Genomic DNA, 18,561 nt, shown 5'->3' with positions numbered 1-18,561 from the left:
TTTAAAATTGCCAAGGCACACCATCAGTTCCCCACTGGAAAAAAACAAAAACCACACATTGTCCCTCACAGTAAAAAAAAAAAAATCCACACATACATACATTGGCCTACACAGAAAAAACAATCACATTGCTCTCCACATAAATCATGTTGCTCCCTACATAAATCCTATTGCTCCCCACATAAATCAATCACATTGCTCCCTACAAAAATCCTATTTCTCCCCACATGAATTATTCACATTGTTCCCCCCATAAATCCTTATTTTCCCCACATAAATCCTATTGTTCCCCACAGGAGAAATAACATAACAAATATTAGCCCCTACTGGTCAGCTGTCCTCCTCCCTGTCCCTCAGTGGCGGGGGTTGTTCATAGTGGAGTGCTGTGAATACTGAGCAGGGGGCGGTCGGACAAGTGTGGATGTGGGTGGGCAAGGAAAGCCTTGTATGCAGGCGGTAATTAGAAGATGTGTATGCAGGCGGGTGGGCTGGCTGGGTGGTGAGACGTGGCGGCCATGACCTATGATATCACACCACCATGTCTTCAAGGCATAGGTCATGGCCGGAGAACGACTGATCCTCTAAGAAGATCCCGGGCCAACAGTTCACTCTGAAGGTGCAGGAAGCTGCTCTGGCTCCGCGGCACACCTTGCAACTGGTCGCGGCACATTGGTTGAAAAAGCCTGGTCTACTTGCTCCGTTTTCATGTGATTAAATGCATTGGAAAGACTACAAACACCCATCCAATACATAAAATACATAAATAAAATGCATTTCATTAGTATTTTCACTAACATAAAAAACACATATAAGACGCCACTGGGTTCAGCATGTGGGGTTAAGATTCTCTTTCTCCGCTGAACGGCCAATTGCAGATATGGTGGAAATGTAATGGCCTGCACAATGCAGGCATCACCGGATTCCCAACGAGTCTGATAAATGTTTTTAAGGGGCAATCATTTAAAAGGCAAAACCAGGTTGGTGTTGTCTTTTAAATGATTGCTACTTTAAAACATAAGCCAGACTTGCCTGCAACTCACCGATACATGCATCAGATGCAGGCTATTAAAACTTTGAATTTATCCAGAAAGTACTAAAAGCCAGAAAGAATGCTACAAGTAAATAATGCATCATACACAGAGACATCACCATGGCTCTCACTCAGATGTCTGCTACTTTGCGTATTTGCAGGACCTGTTCTGGGATGCACGAGTGGGTCTTGTGCCACAGAAGCAGTCCGACATCAGACTGTCACCGATTAACAGTCTGATGCCATTTGGGAGCGAAGAGCAGGCGGCAATGGCCTTTGTTTCTCCAAACAGAGGTGTGTCCCCACTGCTGCGGGGGAGGCGCGAGGCCAGGATCTGCTGGCCTCTTGGGAGCTCCTGTAGCTGCCGGCTGTATCGGCCGGCTTGCGTGAACCCAGCAGGTCATGCAGCAGGCCGATGGTGTCGCAGATGATCCGATACTGCGTCCTTGGATGCAGCTCGGATCAGTAATGCATGCAGGCGGCATGGCGTCCCTTACAGCTGCATTAGCATATTAGTGTTATTGCTGCTGTTTCTATGTGAGCAGCAGCGATAGCAACTCCATCATCACCTGCATGAGGGCACTTATGCCATCAGTCACTGTGATTAACGCTGCCAAATAATTTAACGATGGGAAAAACATTTCTCTGACGTCCTAGTGGATGCTGGGGACTCCGAAAGGACCATGGGGAATAGCGGCTCCGCAGGAGACTGGGCACAAAAGTAAAAGCTTTAAGACTACCTGGTGTGCACTGGCTCCTCCCCCTATGACCCTCCTCCAAGCCTCAGTTAGATTTTTGTGCCCGAACGAGAAGGGTGCAGTCTAGGTGGCTCTCCTGAGCTGCTTAGAAAAAAGTTTAGTTTTAGGTTTTTTATTTTACAGTGAGTCCTGCTGGCAACAGGCTCACTGCATCGAGGGACTAAGGGGAGAAGAAGCGAACTCACCTGCGTGCAGAGTGGATTGGGCTTCTTAGGCTACTGGACATTAGCTCCAGAGGGACGATCACAGGCCCAGCCATGGATGGGTCCCAGAGCCGCGCCACCGTCCCCCTTACAGAGCCAGAAGAGCAGAAGAGGTCCGGAAAAATCGGCGGCAGAAGACGTCCTGTCTTCAATAAGGTAGCGCACAGCACCGCAGCTGTGCGCCATTGCTCTCAGCACACTTCACACTCCGGTCACTGAGGGTGCAGGGCGCTGGGTGGGGGCGCCCTGAGACGCAATATAAACACCTTAGGGGGCAAAAAATCCATCACATATAGCTCCTGGGCTATATGGATGCATTTAACTCATGCCTGTTTTTCCATAAAAAAGCGGGAGAACGGCCGCCGAGAAGGGGGCGGAGCCTATCTCCTCAGCACACTGGCGCCATTTTTCCTCACAGCTCTGTTGGAAGGAAGCTCCCTGACTCTCCCCTGCAGTCCTGCACTACAGAAACAGGGTAAAACAAGAGAGGGGGGGCACTAAATTGGCAGATAAATCTATACAGCAGCTATATAAGGGAAAAACACTTATATAAGGTTATCCCTGTATATATATAGCGCTCTGGTGTGTGCTGGCAAACTCTCCCTCTGTCTCCCCAAAGGGCTAGTGGGGTCCTGTCCTCTATCAGAGCATTCCCTGTGTGTGTGCTCTGTGTCGGTACGTTGTGTCGACATGTATGAGGAGGAAAATGGTATGGAGGCGGAGCAATTGCCTGTATTAGTGATGTCACCCCCTAGGGAGTCGACACCTGACTGGATGGTCTTATGGAAGGAATTACGTGATAGTGTCAGCACTTTACAAAAGACTGTTGACGACATGAGACAGCCGGCAAATCAGTTAATACCTGTACAGGCGTCTCAAACACCGTCAGGGGCTCTAAAGCGCCCGTTACCTCAGGTGGTCGACACAGACCCAGACACTGACTCCAGTGTCGACGGTGAGGAAACAAACGTATTTTCCAGTAGGGCCACACGTTACATGATCACGGCAATGAAGGAGGTTTTGAACATTTCTGATACTACAAGTACCACAAAAAAGGGTATTATGTGGGGTGTGAAAAAACTACCCGTAGTTTTTCCTGAATCAGATGAATTAAATGAGGTGTGTGATGAAGCGTGGGTTTCCCCCGATAAAAAACTGCTAATTTCTAAAAAATTATTGGCATTATACCCTTTCCCGCCAGAGGTTAGGGCGCGTTGGGAAACACCCCCTAGGGTGGATAAGGCGCTCACACGCTTATCAAAACAAGTGGCGTTACCGTCTCCTGATACGGCGGCCCTCAAGGAACCAGCTGATAGGAAGCTGGAAAATATCCTAAAAAGTATATACACACATACTGGTATTATACTGCGACCAGCAATCGCCTCAGCCTGGATGTGCAGTGCTGGGGTGGCTTGGTCGGATTCCCTGACTGAAAATATTGATACCCTGGACAGGGACAATATATTATTGACTATAGAGCATTTAAAGGATGCATTTCTATATATGAGAGATGCACAGAGGGATATTTGCACTCTGGCATCAAGAGTAAGTGCGCTGTCCATTTCTGCCAGAAGAGGGTTATGGACGCGACAGTGGTCAGGTGATGCGGATTCCAAACGGCATATGGAAGTATTGCCGTATAAAGGGGAGGAGTTATTTGGGGTCGGTCTATCGGACCTGGTGGCCACGGCAACGGCTGGGAAATCCACCTTTTTACCCCAGGTCACCTCTCAGCAGAAAAAGACACCGTCTTTTCAGGCTCAGTCCTTTCGTCCCCTTAAGGGCAAGCGGGCAAAAGGCCACTCGTATCTGCCCCGGGGCAGAGGAAGGGGTAAAAGACTGCAGCAGACAGCCTCTTCCCAGGAACAGAAGCCCTCCCCCGCTTCTGCCAAGTCCTCAGCATGACGCTGGGGCCTTACAAGCGGACTCAGGCACGGTGGGGGCCCGTCTTAAGAATTTCAGCGCGCAGTGGGCTCACTCGCAAGTGGACCCCTGGATCCTGCAGGTAGTATCTCAGGGGTACAAATTGGAATTTGAGACATCTCCCCCTCGCCGGTTCCTGAAGTCTGCTTTACCAACGTCTCCCCCCGACAGGGAGGCGGTATTGGAAGCCATTCACAAGCTGTATTCCCAGCAGGTGATAATCAAGGTACCCCTCCTACAACAGGGAAAGGGGTATTATTCCACGCTGTTTGTGGTACCGAAGCCGGACGGCTCGGTGAGACCTATTTTAAATCTGAAATCCTTGAACACTTACATACAAAGGTTCAAATTCAAGATGGAATCACTCAGAGCAGTGATAGCGAACCTGGAAGAAGGGGACTATATGGTGTCTCTGGACATCAAGGATGCTTACCTCCATGTCCCAATTTGCCCTTCTCACCAAGGGTACCTCAGGTTTGTGGTACAGAACTGTCACTATCAGTTTCAGACGCTGCCGTTTGGATTGTCCACGGCACCCCGGGTCTTTACCAAGGTAATGGCCGAAATGATGATTCTTCTTCGAAGAAAAGGCGTCTTAATTATCCCTTACTTGGACGATCTCCTGATAAGGGCAAGGTCCAGAGAACAGTTAGAGGTCGGAGTAGCACTATCTCAAGTAGTACTACGACAGCACGGATGGATTCTAAATATTCCAAAATCGCAGCTGATTCCGACGACACGTCTGCTGTTCCTAGGGATGATTCTGGACACAGTACAGAAAAAGGTGTTTCTCCCGGAGGAGAAAGCCAGGGAGTTATCCGACCTAGTCAGGAACCTCCTAAAACCAGGCCAAGTGTCAGTGCATCAATGCACAAGGGTCCTGGGAAAAATGGTGGCTTCTTACGAAGCGATTCCATTCGGCAGATTCCACGCAAGAACTTTTCAGTGGGATCTGCTGGACAAATGGTCCGGATCGCATCTTCAAATGCATCAGCGGATAACCCTGTCTCCAAGGACAAGGGTGTCTCTCCTGTGGTGGTTGCAAAGTGCTCATCTTCTAGAGGGCCGCAGATTCGGCATTCAGGACTGGGTCCTGGTGACCACGGATGCCAGCCTGAGAGGCTGGGGAGCAGTCACACAGGGAAGAAATTTCCAGGGCTTGTGGTCAAGCATGGAAACGTCACTTCACATAAATATCCTGGAACTAAGGGCCATTTACAATGCCCTAAGTCAGGCAAGGCCTCTGCTTCAGGGTCAGCCGGTGCTGATCCAGTCGGACAACATCACGGCAGTCGCCCACGTAAACAGACAGGGCGGCACAAGAAGCAGGAGGGCAATGACGGAAGTTGCAAGGATTCTTCGCTGGGCGGAAAATCATGTGATAGCACTGTCAGCAGTGTTCATTCCGGGAGTGGACAACTGGGAAGCAGACTTCCTCAGCAGACACGATCTCCACCCGGGGGAGTGGGGACTTCACCCAGAAGTCTTCCACATGATTGTGAACCGTTGGGAAAAACCAAAGGTGGACATGATGGCGTCCCGCCTCAACAAAAAACTGGACAGATATTGCGCCAGGTCAAGGGACCCTCAGGCAATAGCTGTGGACGCTCTGGTAACACCGTGGGTGTACCAGTCAGTGTATGTGTTCCCTCCTCTGCCTCTTATACCCAAGGTACTGAGAATCATAAGAAGGAGAGGAGTAAGGACTATACTCGTGGCTCCGGATTGGCCAAGAAGGACTTGGTACCCGGAACTTCAAGAGATGCTCACGGAAGACCCGTGGCCTCTACCTCTAAGAAAGGACCTGCTCCAGCAGGGACCATGTCTGTTCCAAGACTTACCGCGGCTGCGTTTGACGGCATGGCGGTTGAACGCCGGATCCTGAAGGAAAAAGGCATTCCGGATGAAGTCATCCCTAACCTGATCAAAGCCAGGAAGGATGTAACTGTGCAACATTATCACCGTATTTGGCGTAAATATGTTGCGTGGTGTGAGGCCAGGAAGGCCCCTACAGAGGAATTTCAACTGGGTCGTTTCCTGCATTTCCTGCAAACAGGACTGTCTATGGGCCTAAAATTAGGGTCCATTAAGGTTCAAATTTCGGCCCTGTCAATATTCTTCCAAAAAGAACTAGCTTCAGTTCCTGAAGTCCAGACGTTTGTCAAGGGGTTACTGCATATACAGCCTCCTTTTGTGCCTCCAGTGGCACCTTGGGATCTCAATGTAGTTTTGGGGTTCCTAAAATCACATTGGTTTGAACCACTCACCACTGTGGACTTAAAATATCTCACATGGAAAGTGGTAATGCTGTTAGCCCTGGCCTCAGCCAGGCGTGTCTCAGAATTGGCGGCTTTATCCTATAAAAGCCCTTACCTAATTTTTCATACGGACAGGGCAGAATTGAGGACTCGTCCTCAATTTCTCCCTAAGGTGGTTTCAGCTTTTCACTTAAACCAGCCTATTGTGGTGCCTGCGGCTACTAGGGACTTGGAGGATTCCAAGTTGCTGGACGTAGTCAGGGCCCTGAAAATATATGTTTCCAGGACGGCTGGAGTCAGAAAATCTGACTCGCTGTTTATCCTGTATGCACCCAACAAGCTGGGTGCTCCTGCTTCTAAGCAGACTATTGCTCGTTGGATTTGTAGTACAATTCAGCTTGCACATTCTGTGGCAGGCCTGCCACAGCCAAAATCTGTAAAAGCCCATTCCACACGGAAAGTGGGCTCATCTTGGGCGGCTGCCCGAGGGGTCTCGGCTTTACAACTTTGCCGAGCAGCTACTTGGTCAGGGGCAAACACGTTTGCTAAATTCTACAAATTTGATACCCTGGCTGAGGAGGACCTGGAGTTCTCTCATTCGGTGCTGCAGAGTCATCCGCACTCTCCCGCCCGTTTGGGAGCTTTGGTATAATCCCCATGGTCCTTTCGGAGTCCCCAGCATCCACTAGGACGTCAGAGAAAATAAGAATTTACTTACCGATAATTCTATTTCTCATAGTCCGTAGTGGATGCTGGGCGCCCATCCCAAGTGCGGATTGTCTGCAATACTTGTACATAGTTATTGTTACAAAAAATCGGGTTATTATTGTTGTGAGCCATCTTTTCAGAGGCTCCTCTGTTATCATGCTGTTAACTGGGTTCAGATCACAAGTTGTACGGTGTGATTGGTGTGGCTGGTATGAGTCTTACCCGGGATTCAAAATCCTTCCTTATTGTGTACGCTCGTCCGGGCACAGTATCCTAACTGAGGCTTGGAGGAGGGTCATAGGGGGAGGAGCCAGTGCACACCAGGTAGTCTTAAAGCTTTTACTTTTGTGCCCAGTCTCCTGCGGAGCCGCTATTCCCCATGGTCCTTTCGGAGTCCCCAGCATCCACTACGGACTATGAGAAATAGAATTATCGGTAAGTAAATTCTTATTTTAACACAGGTATGCTGCAAATTTCAGAAAAAAAATCTGGCACAAGCTACGTCCCAAGAATTACAGCTCTCATGCCGCTACTGTTTCATTTCCACGTTTTCCTATATCAGAGGCACTAGATGTTCTAGATGATGTGTGGAATTTGTGCACAACAAAGGTAACATAATGAATAACAAACACTAAACCAAGCAGGCAGCAAGTCATTCTGTGAATCCGTACTGAGAACTGCGGTATTGACTTGAACATAGGCCCTCATTCCGAGTTGATCGGTCGCAAGGCGAATTTAGCAGAGTTACACACGCTAAGCCGCCGCCTACTGGGAGTGAATCTTAGCTTCTTAAAATTGCGACCGATGTATTCGCAATAATGCGATTACTAACTACTTAGCAGTTTCAGAGTAGCTCCAGACTTACTCTGCCTGTGCGATCATTTCAGTGCTTGTCGTTCCTGGTTGACGTCACAAACACACCCAGCGTTCGCCCAGGCACTCCCACCGTTTCTCCGGCCACTCCTGCGTTTTTCCCGGAAACGGTAGCGTTTTCAGCCACACGCCCCTGAAACGCCGTGTTTCCGCCCAGTAACACCCATTTCCTGTCAATCACATTACGTTCGCCGGAGCGAAGAAAAAGCCGTGAGTAAAAATACTTTCTTCATAGTAAAGTTACTTGGCGCAGTCGCAGTGCGAACATTGCGCATGCGTACTAAGCGGATTTTCACTGCGATGCGATGAAAAATACCGAGCGAACAACTCGGAATGAGGGCCATAATTCCTTCTCTTCTGATGCACAGAAATTCTATAGATATAAGTTCTGATAACATAAATGATTTACGTGATAGGCTATAATAACACACTGGCAGCTAGAACGTGGTGTTCTTATAAGCAGCTGATCAATAACAAGCTACACTGTCTGTCGACAACATGAATGTTACAATCTTGTTTATCCAGTTTGGCCAGAGTTTAACCATAGTTGTTACTGCTGTTATGTGCAAGGTGAGCGTTACTTGTAATACACCCAAAGACACACAGCTGGACTGATATACTTTAGTTTTGTTTTTCTTTTTGTTTTATTTAAAACCGTAACCTGTGTCTTACGTCCAGGGGATAAATTATTAAACCACCATTCTTGCATTTTTATATTTCCTGCTTAAACACACAGAGAATCATCCACTTTTGCAAGTCAACCCTTAGTAAATTAACCCCCAAAACTGTGTAGCAAAGCACAGAACAATTTAATTAAAGGCACAGAACAAGTATCCTTGGCTTAATCAGGATCTGGTGAGGATCCTGACAGTTGGGATCCGGCAGTCAAAATAGCGATGCTGGAATCCCGAACGAGCGTGGTCCGGGATGCCAGACGGGAATAGGTTTAGCCTGGTGTGTGTGTGTGTGTGTGTGTGTGTGTGTGGTGGGGGTTAGGTTAAGGCACCCCCGATGGGGGTTAGAGTTAGGCTGCAGGGAGTGGGGTTTAAGTTTAGGCACCCCCGGGGAGGGTTAGGCTTCAGGGACAGTGGGGGATAGTTCGGGTTAGAAGGGCATTGGGGTAAGGTAACTATACTTACCTTGCCCGTGTCGGGATTCTAATCATCGGGATGCCATGGTTGGTCTTCTGACCGCCGGAATCTCGAACGCCAGCATTTCCTACCCAACGCACTTAATCAGCCAACTCATTGTCTTTCAACTCTGTGTTAACAGACTAGTAATGGAGACTGTTACACTGGTCACACACAAGGACCTGATTCAGAAAAGTAGGTACAGTAAAGCTGATGTTCCACTCAATGCAGCAATTATCGGCAGACTGGGCATGTGCTGCATTCCCATTGCACATGCATCAAGCTGCCGCTGCGAACCCACACGCAATGAGGACTCCCTCATAAAGTGATTGACAGGAAGGGATGGTTATGGGGTGTTAGCGGGGGGTGGTTGTTAAAACGCAGGCGTGTCGTGGCCGTTTTCGAGGCATGCATCTGCTGTCAGCTGCGTGCCTTAATGTGTACAAAAACTAAAACATGGCACCTGCGTGACTACTGTCATGTCCACTCTGCATAGCCATCAGTCTACACTATAGCCCGATGTCCCTTGTTCTTGCGCATAGGCTGTGTACGTGTACAGAATTGCGAATGAGTTGCGGTAGCTCCGGTGGGCGTCTCTTTCCATTTGTGGGCGGCAGCTTCACTTGCTGATATCTGCAATTGTATTGAAAATCGCCCTTGCAGTTGCATTAGCGTACTTCTCTGAATCAGGCCCACCGCACGATAAGACAGACGGGTGACAGGAGGAGCGACTGACCGATAATCGGAATTTACACTGCAAGATATATGGATGTGATCTTCATTCACAGCACAAAGTTGGTTGAATGACAGTCAGATAGATTATGTCACACACTGGATCCCAAAGCCCCAAACATTCCCCATAAGCCGCACCTCTTTTAGGGTTTGCAATCCAGTCTGTTCTGCTACATATGAGAAGTCTAGTAAAAGGGGTTTGTTAACCGCACAGACTGGAGAACAATAAAATAAAGGATATCTAGGTCAAAGGACAGTCTATAAGTGAGTAACACTCCTACCCCAAGTTTTCTTATATCTTGCACTTCTGTGCCTGTGTATTAATTAAGGGCAATGGGGGGTGCTCCCTGAGAGTTTAGGTTAAATTTTGCAACAGAACTTTACCAAGAAAGGTAAACAAGAACTCTCCTATATTGGGGCACTCAGTGGTGTCAGAAATATGTGTGCAACACCCTTGGATCAATAATAGGGAAAGAAAGAAAGAAAGAAAGAAAGAAAGAAAGAAAGAAAGAAAGAAAGAAAGAAAGAAAGAAAGAAAGAAAGAAAGAAAGAAAGAAAGAGGAAAGATAGGAATAGAAGAAAACTCTATTTAAACTTAACTTTTATTGTGGAATAATTAAAATATTAGAGAGATAGAACACTCACTTTATCTAAAAAGGCGACATATAGACACAATACAACATGTAACAAATATAAAAGGTACAGGTAATGTATAAACTCTAATGGGCCTTAGCCCTCTCTGTTGATAGAGAATGATTTTGTGAATGACACCTTCAGAATTTAAGTCAAGACCTTATGGCAGTTTTCTTGGTTCTGCTGCCTCGTATGTGCTTTTGCATTATATACGTAGGTGAGAGACCATTACTTGTGCCAGTCTCTAGAGTCACAGACAATGCCAGAGCATCAGCGGAGAGTGTCTCATTCACTTCTACTTTTGGTTGATGGCCTATGGTCAGTGCAGCCAATGAGAGAGCTACTGACACTTAACCTGCTCTGGTGTTGAGAAGAGTACAGAGTGTATAGTGTGTATAAAGGCAAGACTATATATCAAACTTCGTGGTTCTGCTGCCACGCATGTGCTTTAGCATTATATGCGTGGTGAGAGACCATTACTGATGCTAGTCAATGGAAACGTAGATTAGGCCAGTCAATATGCACCGTGTCTCATTCGCCTCGGATATTGGCTGATAATACTAAGATCAGTGCAGCCAATTCGGGGGTTACTGACACTTTGCTATTGTAGTCTTGAAAGTACAAAAGACACTGTAGATCTCATCTCTTATCATCTATTGCATATTATCACAAATAAGAATCAGCATGTACTGTATATCACAGAGAGGACAATGTTCTCTTATCTCCTTTCATAGGTTTTATTCAAATTATACTTCTTATATGCATAGAAATTTTTTTGGGTCAATATGTAACTTTTTTAGACCACTGTAATTTATTTTGAATATTGCTGGCTTTGGTATTCAATTATCCTTTATATCTTATACTCATCTATTGTGACAATGATAATCTCATGCTTAACAGAAGACAATAAAAAAAACATCAGAAGAATTTCTTTATTCTTCACCCAGATTCTATAAGGTTCCAAATGGGCAGATCAGAATGTTCAAGAATCAGAGACACCTTCTATTCTGATTATTATCCTTAATTTACATACATCCCCAAGTGTCCGTAGTGCTATTTAGGGAAAAATTACAGTTTGACACAACCAAGTCAATGTAAAAGTACATAACTTTGGCTAAGATCAAGGGTCAATCTAAAAAAGTACAAATAGACCGTAAAGAGTGATAAATAAACAGCAAAAATGATACGACGACCAAGTGAGTGACAGTTAAAATAGTATCAATCAATGATACCTTGTCCTAGAGTGGTAAATGAGCTCATTGCAAATGCTGGGTGTTATCTTTAGAGTCTGATGATGTTCCAGTAGAGACCAGTAAGTACACGCCACATTTTATGAAGTTGCTGGTGGCCTTCACATTGAACTATAAAGATATTTTAAGAAGCATTGTCAATATCCATTACTGGCTGACATTTTAGGACTCAATAAGCAATAACTATAGCAAAACACTAGTACATTAGACAAGCAGCTGTTCTAGGTTATTAGTGCTGTAATCAATACACAGTACTAATGGAAGCAAAATAGTGATTAACCTCTAAGGTTTTCCTTGCAGATGCAGAATACACTAGGAAAGCAAAATAATGCTGTACACAAGATTCATATACAGTATAATATATAGAGCAGAGATTTTCAACCTTTTACAACTTGCGGCACACTGAACAAGATTTAAATATTGCCAAGGCACATTCAAATATAATGGTGATGCATGGTGCAGTTGCGTGTCCTAGGATGTCATGTCGCAACTTCTCCATAGGTAACGCCTGAGCCACATCTGAGAAAGCCAGAAGAGCCCAACACTGCCCGGGCCCAAAATTAGAACTGGCTCTGCAACCACTAAACCCACCAGTATTGATCGTTCCAGGGCCTCAGTAGCGGCAAAACACTGACGGGCCTGGCTGTGCTTCTATGGCGGCACACCTGGAGACTGCTCAGGGCACAATAGTGTACCACGGCACAGTGGTTGAAAAACACTGATATAGAGGATAGCACCAATCAGCACCCATCTACTACAGACATTAGGGCTTAACGCTAAACTACTTATAATAATAAAATAGAGCTAGTACTTGAAATAAAGTCATTTTCCATGTGTATTTTTATGTTTTAGTTATAATAGACTTTAAACTTAAAGGCCACACATGGGGGTATATTAAATTGAAGTCAAAAACTGCCGTCTGTCGAAAAGACGTCAGTTTTCGACTTTTTAAGGTCGAATCCTGATTCGACCTATTCAATATTTTGCTAAATTTTTCGACAAGTCGATAAATTCGACTTGTCAAAAAGCACGTGGATCAGCGGGATAGCTGCCGATCCACGTGTTGATGTAGAAAACGGGGCCAAATCCGACAGGTTTTGGCCCCCTTTTCGACCATCTCAATCCGACATCAAAATTATGTCAGAATGAGATGCGGACCCAGAGGAGGTGAGGGGAGGGGGGGGGGGGGGAGCCGCAGGGAGACGGGGGACAGCCGGCGGGCATACAGGGAGATCAGCGCTACAGTAGCGCTGCAGCTGGATTTCGCTCAGCCGCCCGACCTCACAGCAGCTTCCACCCGGCTCCAGCACGCTGCTGGAGCCGGGTGGAAGCTGCCGTGAGGTCGGGTGGCTGAGTGACATCCTGCTGCAGTGCTACTCCGTAGCGCTGATTTCCCTGTATGCCCGCCGGCTGTCCCCCCGCAGCTCGCCCCCCTTCTCCTCCTCTGCGTCCCATCTTAATTCGACTTGAAAAAGTCGAATTAAGATGGGATTGAATAGGGGGTGTCGGATCCATTCCGACAAATACATGTCGGAATGGATCCGGCTTTAATTGAATATACCCCTTTGTATTACTGATATTTTAAAATCACATGAATATTATTATTGGTGCAGAGAATTTCACAACATTAACAAGTGGAGCCGGCGCAAATGTCACAGTGGGGTGGGGGGGGGGGAGAGAAACCAGGATAGATCGCTAGGCCTGACCATGTGAGGTCTAGGAATATATTATGAAGGAGATCGGGTTCGTCTTGTATGCTGTGGCTTATGTTTCCCATGGTGGAGGCCCAGCTTATCAGAGGAGCCCACTTCCTGAACCCCAAGAGATACATCTCACCAAGCTGGAATGGAGGTTGAGGAGGGGGTGTGTTCTTTAAAATGTGTAATGATCCTTTACGTATATAGCTGGCTACTACAACATCTGATTTGTTGTTGCTAAAAAGTGGTCTTCAGTAAATTCTACAGCTTTTTTTGCTGTTGGAGGTGAATCTCTGGGAAATTATGTGTGAGTTTCTTTTGACATACTGTATGTTTGTTGTTTCAGTGCTAAAAAATGAGATGGAGTTCCACCATGCGGCCAAAAGAAATGATGTGGAAAAAATGACAAAACTTAAAGAAAAAAGACTGAACATAAACTCTAAAAATGTGGTTAGTATTTGTGTTGCTTAACAATAGTCTTTGTAATAGCTGATCCTTCCTGTGTGATAGTAACACTTAAGACAGGCATGTCCAAACTGCGACCCTCCAGCTGTTGTGAAACTACATATCCCAGCATGCCCTGACACAGTTTTGCTGTCAGAGAATGCTAAAGCTGTGTCATGGCATGCTGGTATGTGTAGTTTCTCAACAGCTGGAGGGCCGCAGTTTGGACATGCCTGACTTAAGAGCCAAGGATTTACAGACACTTAGGGAATGATTCAATTGTGGTGCATGCCCCCTGCTGGCCGGAGGCTGCTAGAAAAAAATGTGCGTGCCGCAGCTATTATGTGTCTGATTGAAGCAACAATTGAATAGCTCTGATAGACACCCATTCGTTTAGATGGCCAGCAAGGGGGCGCGCACCACAATTTAAGGTCCCTTAAGGTCAAGGAAGGACTATTGTGAGAACTAGTGGATGGATACCTGTGCAAGGAGATGCCTGAATCCATAACAGCAGGGGTGTCGAGTGGGAGGATGGACGGATACTAATTACATGGGCCCAGCATTGTCTCAGGGGCCCAGTAAGGGCCCAGTAAGGTCCTGGCAAGCTGTGTCGGTGGAGAAATGTCCCACGCTACAGCTTATTTTTTATTTCTTTTTTTTTCTGAATGGGTGCATCAATGTCTCTTGGAATTTGGCCATGCCCCCTGTCTCTCCTGGGCTATCATTTTTCTTGTCTGCCCTGTATAGCAGTCAGTAAAAATGTTGTAAATATTTTAAAGCATGTAGTAGGAATACAGAAACTAATCTGTTGCTATGAGTTGGACTGGCCTAAGCTGCGATGATTTACACATATGAGTATTGCTGTATCCGGTCTATAGATCTACACTAAAAGGCCTACAGTCAATAGGTTGACCACTAATGGTCGACATACATTAGGTCGACAGGGTCAAAAGGTCGACATCTGTACAAAAAAATTATTCTGTAGTTTTGCGCTATCAACCGGTTAATTCATGCAGCACAATACATTAATTGAGAGGTTCACAAAACTCTCTACATACAATTTGAACAAAAATAGATAAATGTATCAATGCACAATACCAGTGTAAAAGCCTTATTAAAAGAATAATAATAATAATAATAATAATAATAATAATAATAATAATCACTCTTTGTATAAGAGTTCCAAGGTGAAGGACCTTTGCAATCAGGTCAAATAAAATGTTCCACAAGAAGCTTGTTCACATGCTCAGATGGTCTTTTATGTTCAGAATAGGATCTCCTCCACAATTTATGCCCACAGGGTTAGAAGCATACCTTATGAAAAGAGAAGGAACAGAGACCAATAGTGCACACCTTTTTGAGAAAGGATTAAAAAATGTAATACAAATGCACTCACAAACAAAAGAATTTGTCGTGCATGTAACAACAGGATGCTCTGGTTAGAGGATAAGCCATACTCATCAACCAGTCCTTTTTGGCAGGATAAGCAGGGTTCCGGACACCCTCCGCTTGCGTTGTGGCATTGTAATTAGGACTGGTTGTAGACTAAGATCTTGCCAACTCAGGACCCTGCATAAGGCGGAGAGTGTCCGGGACATAAAGATGCACTTAGCCTGGCCCGACCCAGCGGCATCTCCCAGAGAGGAAATCATCAATGTAGGTATGTTTAAACTGTTAAGTTTAAAAAAGTCCAGTGTGTTTTGTCTGTAGTTCGTACTTGCTAAAAAATGTAAAAAATACCTCCGGGAAAGTCCAGTAGGGGGAAACCATGTCGGAGGAACGGAGCAATGTCACTGTGGCCCTACCCCCCACTGTTCACAGTTGGAATTTGCAGCATTGCACAGAGGGGGCGGTCTCAGGACTAATCACGAAATCTAACCCCTAGACCGCCAACTTCACTCTGGAACTTGGCAGGATGCAGCATACAAGCCCACTGTGCTGGGGGTCTAACGGAGTCACACAAAAGTTGTGACTATCCCAGACATTTTGGCAGAATTGGTAAGTATGCTGTAGTGGTGTTAAACGAAACATGACATGCAAACACAGTGTGAAGGTGTTTTTTTTAGAGACTCCTTTCATTGTGGTAACTAAACTCTACAATACAAAAATTCCAAGTTTGGTGACAAAGTAAATTATAAAAACAAAATAGTCTATACAAGTGTGCCATTTCTTCGGACCTTTATATAACCATCTGCATTCTTCTCTCAGCTGGATCGCACAGCACTTCATTTTGCTGTAGCTGGAAACAACCATGATGCGGTTATGTTTCTTCTCAAACATAAAGCTCGAGTTGATATCACTGATAAGGTGAGATAAACGACCATGATATTTACAGTAACAACCTTGATCTATTAATGCACAGGTTCTCAAACTCGGTCCTCAGGAGTGGACCCCACACAGTGCATGTTTTGCAGGTCTCCTCACAGAATTGCAAGTGAAATAATGAACTCCACCTGCAGACCTTTTAAAATGTGTCTGTGAGTAATTAATACACCTGTGCACCTGCTGGGTTACCTGCAAAACATGCACTGTGTGGGGTCCTGAGGACCGAGTTTGAGAACCCCTGTAATAATGTATAGAAATGTGTTTGACCAATGATACAACATTGTGATGAGTACATGGAGCAGAAACAAATGTGTTCTAGCAATGATGGGTCACTTTGGGGTATATGCCCACATCTTCTATTGAAGGTGATTATGTTTTTTTTTTTTTTTTTTTCATTCACCCTTTGTATTTTTCTAATAGGAAGATTAAAGCAACAATCTACAGTTTTTTTGTTTTTCTTTTAAAAAGCAAGTTAAGTACCTTTTAAGCATGAATCCAAATGTTATTGTTCTTAGCTATCTCCTTTTCAATTCTCCTCTGGAGGGCAAACATTATGGCGGCCACAGGTATACAGCTTTTAGTATGACATGTGATGGCAGTGGGGGTGAAAAGGAGGTGGAGGATATACAGTGAAAACGGCTGAGTGAAGCATTCCAAAGTCTCTATGCTTATTACATAATGTAGTGGGGGTCGCACAGTGGTGGTGTAGGGCTCCTACTACCCTCTAGCTACTCACATGAAACTCATACCCCCAGACCCATCCCTTACATCTATACATCTGATGTCCGTGCCATATGCCTCTTTCAACCTGTTCATCTTTGAGTAGCTGTCGTTTACCCCCCCCCCCCCCCCCCACCCCCCGGCATGCCCTCCAAATTCCTTGACAACTTTGCCTCCTGGCTTTCTCACTTCCTCTCTTCTGACATTCCCTCCATTATCCTAGGTGATTTCAACATCCCTACCGATAACCCCACAAAATCACCTGCCTCTAAACTCCTTAACCTCACCTCTTCACTTGGTCTCTTCCAGTGGACTCCCTCCCCCTCCCATGTGAGTGGGAGCTCACTGGATATCTTCAACTCCCTGTTTCCCCTCTCTGACCATTACCTGCTCACTTTTAACCTATCTCTCTCTGTTTCTCCATCTCTAACTCCTAACTACCATCACTAAGCGTAACATTGTGGCTATTGATACCACTTCCTTATCCTCCCTGTTTGGCTCACTCCTCTCTCCTATTCTCTCTCTCTCTCTCCTGCCCTGAGCAAGCTACTTCCCTATACAATGTATCCCTTACTTTTGCTCTTGACTCTGTCGCCCCCCCAACCACTATTCACCCTCGCAGATCATCACCTCAACGTTGGCACACCAAACACACCAGATATCTGCAAAAATGCTCATGTACCGCTGAGCGTCAGTGGAGGAAATCACGCTCTATGGCCGACTTCCTACACTACAAATTTATGCTCTCATCCTACTTTGCTGCCCTTTCCCTCTCTAAACAATCATACTTCATAAACCTCATCTCCTCCCAATCCTCAAACCCTCAGCGCCTCTTTGCCAATGTCAACTCGCTCCTCTGCCCACCCCTGCCTCAACTCCCCTCTTCATTCTCTGCTCTTGACTTTGATACCTACTTCACCTCCAAAATTGACTCCATTCGTCAAAACATAACATCCCACCAGTTTCTAAACAACCTCCCTCCTCCATTCCCTGACCCCCCATATTCTTCCCTCCTATAAACTCTGACATCTTTCTTCCCTGTATCTAGAGAGGAAGTCATGTTCCTCATCCGGGCATCCCCTCCTTCCACCTCCCCACTTGACCCTATTCCCTTCCGCCTTCTCTGCTTCCTCTCTTCTTCTGCCTGTTCCCATCTTGCCCATCTACTCAATCTCTCATGCTCATCAGGCACTGTCCCCTCTGCCTTCAAGCATGCACTTGTCTCCCCTATTCTTAAAAAAACCTACCCTTGATCCTACCACTCTCTCCAACTACCGACCCATCTCTCTCCTACCTTGCTTCCAAACTCCTTGAACGCATTGTCTACAACCACCTCACTGTTGACCCTTTCCAGTCTGGTTTCTGTCCTCTGCACTCCACTGAAACTGCCATCACAAAAGTCTGCAATGACCTCCTTGCACCTTGCTGCTAAATCCAAGTGCCACTACTCTCTGCTTATTCTCCTTGACCTCTCTGCCGCTTTTGACACTGTGGACCACCCTCTCCTCCTGCAAATCCTTTACTCCCTTGGTCGGCGTGATACTGCTCTCTCCTGGTTCTCCTCCTACCTTACTGACCGTTCCTTCTATGTCTCCTCTCATGACTCCCCTTCCCCCCACTTCCTCTACCAGTAGGTGTCCCCCAAGGTTCTGTTCTTGGGCCTCTCCTTTTCTCTCTCTATGCATTCTTATTATGTAAGCTCATTGGCTTTTTTGACATACAATATCATCTCTATGCTGATAATACTCAAATCTACATGTCATCCACTGACCTCTATTCTGCTCTCCTCACTTGTATCTCCAACTGTCTTTCTGCTATCTCTTCTTGCACCCAAGTGCGCTGACTTGGAGTAATCCTTGACTCCCCCCTTTCCTTCA

General features: G+C 46.0%; 1 protein-coding gene across 3 annotated transcripts in view; it reads left to right on the top strand.

The window, feature by feature from the left end:
- Positions 1-18,561, top strand: part of ANKDD1B (ankyrin repeat and death domain containing 1B) — a 200,147-nt gene that overhangs the window by 6,973 nt on the left and 174,613 nt on the right. For all 3 annotated transcript variants that reach the window (XM_063963796.1, XM_063963802.1, XM_063963794.1), the window contains exons 2-3: positions 13,542-13,645; positions 15,848-15,946. In XM_063963796.1, the coding sequence (XP_063819866.1) occupies positions 13,556-13,645; positions 15,848-15,946 (189 nt within the window). In that variant the 5' untranslated portion in view covers positions 13,542-13,555. The remainder of the gene's footprint in view (positions 1-13,541; positions 13,646-15,847; positions 15,947-18,561) is intronic.

Source organism: Pseudophryne corroboree, chromosome 1, assembly GCF_028390025.1.
Source record: "Pseudophryne corroboree isolate aPseCor3 chromosome 1, aPseCor3.hap2, whole genome shotgun sequence".
Taxonomy (NCBI): Eukaryota; Metazoa; Chordata; class Amphibia; order Anura; family Myobatrachidae; genus Pseudophryne; species Pseudophryne corroboree.
The sequence above is the reverse complement of the archived record's forward strand: the minus strand, read 5'-3'. Positions and strand labels throughout refer to the sequence as shown.